General features: G+C 40.0%; 1 protein-coding gene across 1 annotated transcript; it reads left to right on the top strand.

Annotated features, from left to right (window-relative positions):
- The first annotated feature begins 3,857 nt into the window (after positions 1–3,857).
- LOC113577732 (transmembrane protein 121) lies at positions 3,858–6,418 on the top strand. The gene is made up of 2 exons (XM_027010571.2): positions 3,858–4,017; positions 4,332–6,418. Exon 2 carries the CDS (start codon positions 4,537–4,539, stop codon positions 5,485–5,487), a length of 951 nt encoding a protein of 316 aa, XP_026866372.1. The 5' UTR covers positions 3,858–4,017; positions 4,332–4,536; the 3' UTR covers positions 5,488–6,418.
- Positions 6,419–6,772: the final 354 nt, after the last annotated feature.

Raw genomic sequence — 6,772 nt, 5'->3', positions numbered from 1 at the left:
GTGTGTGTGTGTGTGTGTGTGTGTGTGTGTGTGTGTGTGCATATATATATCAGATATTTAAAAAGTTTACTGAGCAACCAAATCCAAATGGAGTATGCAAAATTGATAGGAAACACAGGAAAGTTATCACACATGCTAAAGTGATTACCCGAGATTGTAATTAACAAAGTTAGTGAAGAATAGCAAGTGAGACAAGGAAAAGCAATGGCCTACATGTCTAGGTCTTCAGTGCTACTTTAACCAAAAGCTGGTAATCAATCAGTAGGAATCTGGGGCATGTGACAGGAGGTGGGAACAGGTAATGGACTGTTGTCAGTGGACTGGACCTGAAGCACAGAGATATACACACAATGGAAATAAGGCCTGCAAACATATGAGTATGGCCATAACAGTATGCTCAAAGCTGGTGAAATCCAAGGACCACTGCAACCCTGCCAGTTGTCCGTTCAAGCAGAGCTCCACATTTCTAAGGTTTTGCTTCTCTGTAAGAGTGAGATGCAGTAATGCTTTTCCCTTTATTATCTTGTGCTATTGCATTAATCCAGCATGATCACTGTCCTAATGATAGATTAAGCATGAACCTGACCTCGTCCCAAGTACAAAGTAATCTAAATTACAATTGAATAAACAAAACATTCATGCGCAGGTAGGCAAAAAGTCATCATCATTAATCCAAGCCTAGAAACCAAACATAAAATACAGAATCAGTAAATAGAGAGAAAAAGGAGAGCATTATGTTTTTGTGCTGTGGCAGTGAAAAGTATAATGAAACCTTTACACCTTTACTCTGCCTAACGTCAATGCTGAGTTGCAGCATTATAACAAAAAAGAATAGAGTGATTTTCCATGAAATAGGGCAAGTGGCTGAAGAGGAAGAGAGAGTTTAGCTTTTTGTGGCTGCTCAGATGTTTGATTTGAGTCTCTTACCAACTATGTCATGACAGCAGTCATTGCATTAGTGATATGGAACAAACCAATCCATATTTAATATTTATCAAATCATTAAATATGAAATGGAATGAAAATCTGAATGGCAGCTTTAAATTCTGTAAGACTGAACATATAGAAAGGAAATCTTTAGAATACCTTGGGCGTACATACATACTCCTGATTGGAAGTAATGTATTTTCACAATATTTTTCCTTAAATGAGGAAACAGCTATAAGGTGCCCCTCTTTGGCAACTCCCCAAGTCCAGGTGATGTCTTGTTGGTGTTTGTTGTTGTGTGTGTGTGTGTGTGTGTGCGTGTGGGTGTGTGTGTCTTCGTCACTACACTCCTCCCTTGTTAACCCGTTTTGTGTCACACCTGTCCTTTGTTATCGTCCTTGTTAGTGTATGCTAACACTAAGCTCATTGTTTAGTTTCTGGTTTCAGTGGACAAAACTTCAAAATCAAAGTCAAAGTTAGATTTATAGGGCTTTTTACAACACAAGTTAAATACGAATATATAAAATAAGAGTATTAAAATAAGAATATTATCAACAAAATAAATGTGGATACAGATTTTTAAGTGTAGGTTTTAGTCTGTATTTTTTGATGAAGATAACTGAAAATAAATAAGTAATTATTTAAGTGAAATATTCAAGTGAAATAATGACTAATTCAAGTGAAATAATCACTAAAATACAATCAAGGAGGCTTGATTTGACTTGAACCAAATGCTTTTATGTAAACAATAAGAGTTTGTGGATGATACAGAATGATGAGAAATGTAAAAATGTGAACAAAAATACTGTTCTACATAATTTTGTGTTCCATGTTTAAAAGTTAAAGGAGTATGAGTGATTTGAAGACATGAATGTGCATTATGGGTATTATGGTGAAAACAATGGTACCAGGTCTATACATATCCAGCAGTGTGGTTTATTATTACTTCATGTGAAGTAAATCACATTTCTACAGTATGGACCTCACTAAAATTTTGATCTTTGTTACAGCCCTATACATATCCCTTATGATAAGGTATTAGGTGCAACAGTTAGTTTTGAGACCTCAGAATTTGATATTATTCACAGTTCATATACTTTAATTTTAAACAAATATTGATCAGTGTCAGCATATATTTTTGTATGCATTAACATATTTTTATGCAAAAAAAAAATGCTAATATCTTGTTTATGGTCAGAAAAGGGTAGCTCTTTATATAAAACAACCAAGAATAACATGGGGACCAAAACACATCAGTCAATCACCAAAACCCGAGTGCAATCATTATATAAAAATAGGTACATAAGACAAAGGTATGTGCCTCTAAAGGCTTGTGCACTGTACAGCTTTTGAATACACAAAATACTAAATTGTTTCTCTTAGCTGCATTTCTTGAAACACCTTATCCTAAAAATAAATTAAATGTTTATCAACCTTGAAAAAGAAACTCATTAACCACATAAGTCAAAACACACATTTACAGTGACTCACTATAACACTTTAAATTCACTTGTATCACACTGGCCTTTTCTTTTGTACAAACACACTGCTCACTGTATAGAGAATTTTGTATACACTAAATTACACAATGAACAACTGTCAGTGTAAGAAGTGACATACATGGGAAAGAGAACTGGGAACTTTTGAGAACTTTTGAGAACATGGTCTATGTTTTGCAGAAATGTGCTTTAGTATTTGCATTTTGTGGCAACAGAAGTGAAAAGGGCTGCAGCCCCTTGTATTAATGTAGTGGGGCTTTGACGCACTATTTTGTGCGGTTTCAGTTTTGGGAAATGCATCTAAGCATGAAGCAGGACCTGAGGCAAAAACAAAAGAAAAACAGCAGCAAACCAGTCTGTTGTGTGTGTGTGTGTGTGTGTGTGTGTGTGTGTGTGTGTGTGTGTGTGTGTGTGAAAGTAGAATGTATGAAAGACCTGGATTAACTCCCTTTCTCCTTCTATCTTACTTTCGGTGCTTCTCTGCAGCTGTGGTCCACCAAGTACTCTCTCCACACAGCAAGCACCTTCATACATATGAGTGAAGTCACAGGGAGGGGATAGAGGAGAAAGAGAGAGAGACAGATAGGAGGACATGGAGGGACGGTGAGTGCAGGGGAGAGAAAGATTGAGGGGGAGGGGAGTCAGACTGAGGAGCCTCAGCGTGATGGTGGTTGAGGGGAGCAGGCAAAAAGAGCACATGCATACACGCACATGTGCATATGCTTACCCACACACACACACACACACACACACACGCATACACACAAACACGCACAAGCTCGTGCACATATGTGCATGTGCACACACACGGTGCAATAATCACACTCGCTCTCTCTCGCTCCCTCCCTCTCTCTCTCTCTCTCTCTGTCTTGCTCACTCACACGCAGAGGGGACTCACTCTCTGCACACTGCCATCCGTGATGCAGTGCTCCTGAGCTTGGAGCCAGAGAAAGAGACGGAGGAGGTGGTGAAAGGAGCAGAGCCCCCGCGCTCTACAGCCAGGAGGAGAGAGGGAGGCAGACAACAGCTTCCCACGCAGCACAGAAGAACTGACCATGCAGGGCACGCAGCTCCACAGCAACACCTGCATCCGCATTCGCCGGATCCTCTAGCATGCTGACAGATCGCCCCAACGCACCTCATGCAAACACTATCTTTGTAAAGAGCTGCTTTTAAATGAGGTATTTTATAATGAACTGTGTTTTTAGAAGTATAAAAACAACAGTAGAAGGTTTTTGTCTGAATTTATTTCCTTCTGAAAGTGCAAAATGTGATACATTTCTGATGAAAGAAGAACACATCATTATTTTCTCTTTTTTGTTCTGTGCCAGAAATACAAGCAGTTTCTGAGCTCTATTCAGCGGTCTGGTTAAAGTTATCCAAACTTGGATTAACTCTGTGATATTTCTGATTTTTTTTTTTACTTTACCTTAAAGAAACATCCATGACTAGTGGATTTAAAACTTGAGTTCAGGGACAGGATTCTTTGCATTTTCTCTCAGCCACTCTTATGGATTTCTGCCCTGTTTTGCTCTCAGAGCATTCTCCTATGGACGTCAGTGAATCGGAAGAAATCTAAATTGATTGGAAAGTAAGTTAATCTATTTCTTTCTTATGCTTTGGACTGCAAAAGCAGTCAAGAAAATGAAATGCTCTGTTAAATATATATATATATATATATATATATATATATATATATATATATATATATATATATATATATATATATATATATATATATATATATATATATATATTGCTTTTTAACCAGATATCATGATCCTTTTATTAGTCATTTTAGTGCTCTGACTCTTTTTAAGCCACTGAGAGGTTGTGCGTGAGTGTGTATTGGTTTGTATAATTTGTTCCCTCCTGGCTTTACTTCAGTGTTTTACTCCAACACAGATGCTACAGGCTCTTCAGACAGCAGGTGTCCATCAAGGTGATCTGAGCGTGCCCAGTTAGTACACTCTGGTCATTGGCCATGCGACCAGCACAGGGAGGAAGCATAGTCTGAGGTTCCAATCCTGCACCCCTTTCCAAAGGAGTCTCCCCAAACCAACACATTAGGGGGCTATCCAAGAGGCTCCAGCAGCCAGCTCACAGCAGGATGGTCCCGCCTCCTCCTACCAACAAGCCGCATGTCTGCTTGTCCACCATCATCATCATGAGCAGCATGGCGCTGATGGATGCCTATCTCGTTGAGCAGAACCACGGGACACGCAAGGTGGGGATTTGCATCATGGTGACAGTGGGAGACCTATGTTTCCTGATTGTGTTGCGCTATGTGGCCGTGTGGGTGGGTGCAGAGGTGAAAGCAGCTAAGCGTGGCTATGCTATGATCCTCTGGTTCCTCTATATCTTTGTCCTGGAGATTAAGGTGTACTTTGTCTACCAGAACTACAAAGCTGACCGTAAGAGTCTGGATGCATTAGCACGCAAAGCTCTGACACTTCTGCTTTCTATTTGCATCCCTGTCCTGTTTATTATCCTAGTAGCCATTGATCACATGGAGTACGTGAGGGCTTTCAAGAAGAAAGAGGAAATACGAAATCGACTTTTTTGGGTGGTAGTGGACCTGCTGGATGTCTTGGACATCCAGGCTAACCTGTGGGAGCCGCAAAAGAAAGGCCTCCCACTGTGGGCTGAGGGCCTGATGTTCTTCTACTGCTACATCCTCCTACTGGTACTGCCATGCGTGTCGCTCAGTGAGATCAGCATGCAGGGTGTTAACATCAGTCCCCACAAGATGATGCTGTACCCCATCCTCAGTCTGGTCACTATAAACATTGTAACCCTCTTCATCCGAGGAGGGAACATGGTCCTTTACAAGGACAACAGAGTGTCAGGGATCCTTATGGGGAAGAACATCCTGGCCATTATGCTGAAGACATGCAGCTTTGTGCAGTATAGGAGACAGTTGCAGAGTGCTCCTCCTGCCTTTGGGATTGAGCTGCAGAAAAACTCAGTGCCAGTGAGTCGTGTGGCATCCTCCCAACGGCAGGTTAACCTGCAGGACCAGGGGCCTTTGCATGAACTGACCTCATGCGAGCACACATGACACATGGAATACAAGCGTTGTTCACACCTGCACATGCTCCTAAGAATGTGGGTATGGATATTGTGGATCTTGATGAAGAGAAGTTGCAAAATTGGAGCACTGGCAAGATGGCCACTGTGGAAAGCTGTCACTGCATATAGAGTCCAGAGCCAGTGCAGCAAAACGGCTCCTCTCATCACAGCTTATGCCACCGTGTTTAGGAGCAAATTGCTGGTTTTAAAAAATGTGCCTGATCCTGGCCTTGTATCTTCTACTCTCATCACACAGCTCTTAAATAGACCAGGTAGCCACCAGTGCCAGGTCTGTTACTGCAAAAGAGACATGTCCGACATCATGTACAATTTTGGATTAACTAAAACATGAATTTGTTTGTGATTACGTGTGATTATATATGAGGTCATGTATGAGTTGCAGGTGATCTCAATGTGCTCTATGAGCTTTGTTTAACTACAGTGAGTGTAAGATTAGCCCAGCCAAACAAAGACAGCCTGCCTTAACACTAGTCCATTGTTGCTTCTCATAAAAATGAAAAATGTTGAATTGCATTGGCATGTTTTTTTTTGAAGATGTCACATTCATGTTAAAATCTAATCTGCTAAATTTCTGTGCAGTTTTACTCACAGACCAAATGCAAAATAGTGGGGTTCCGTTACTGCCCACAGTACCATGCACGCAAAGAGGGTGTACTGGATTATGTATTTTTTCTAAACAACATTACAATAACATGGATTTATATATGAATATATTTTTCAAAAGTGTGATTAGTAATAACACTGAAGTCAGCAAAATAATGTGTTGTGATGTTACTTTTTTTTCCCCATAGAGTCTGCTTGCCTTGATCATTGTTCGATAAAAAAGAAAAAAAGAAATCGATAAAAATACATTGCGTGTATAAATCCTCTATGGAAAGAGATTTTTTTTCTTTTTTAAAAAAGGGAAATGTGTTTTTTATGTAGTCCTTTGATAAAGTATTGTGTACATATAAGGTGCCCTGTGTTGTGTGTTTGTTTGGACTGTGTATTGTTTGCATGTGGACATAGACTAATTCTCTGATTGGGGGAAGATTGAGCACGTTTCATGTCCTAATTAGAATTCTACTGAGGGCTTTAAATTAGACAGTGTTACAAAGGAAAAATAGCCAGTGATTTTCCTCACTCTGTCTTAATCCCCAATTAAAGGTTAATGGTTAATACAGACCCTTTCAGCTAACACTATGCATCTTCAGCGTGCCCGGCACCAAGCCTTCTCTTCCAGTACTGGCATCTGAGCAAGATGAATGGATGAA

Source organism: Electrophorus electricus, chromosome 11, assembly GCF_013358815.1.
Source record: "Electrophorus electricus isolate fEleEle1 chromosome 11, fEleEle1.pri, whole genome shotgun sequence".
Taxonomy (NCBI): domain Eukaryota; kingdom Metazoa; phylum Chordata; class Actinopteri; order Gymnotiformes; family Gymnotidae; genus Electrophorus; species Electrophorus electricus.
The sequence above is the reverse complement of the archived record's forward strand: the minus strand, read 5'-3'. Positions and strand labels throughout refer to the sequence as shown.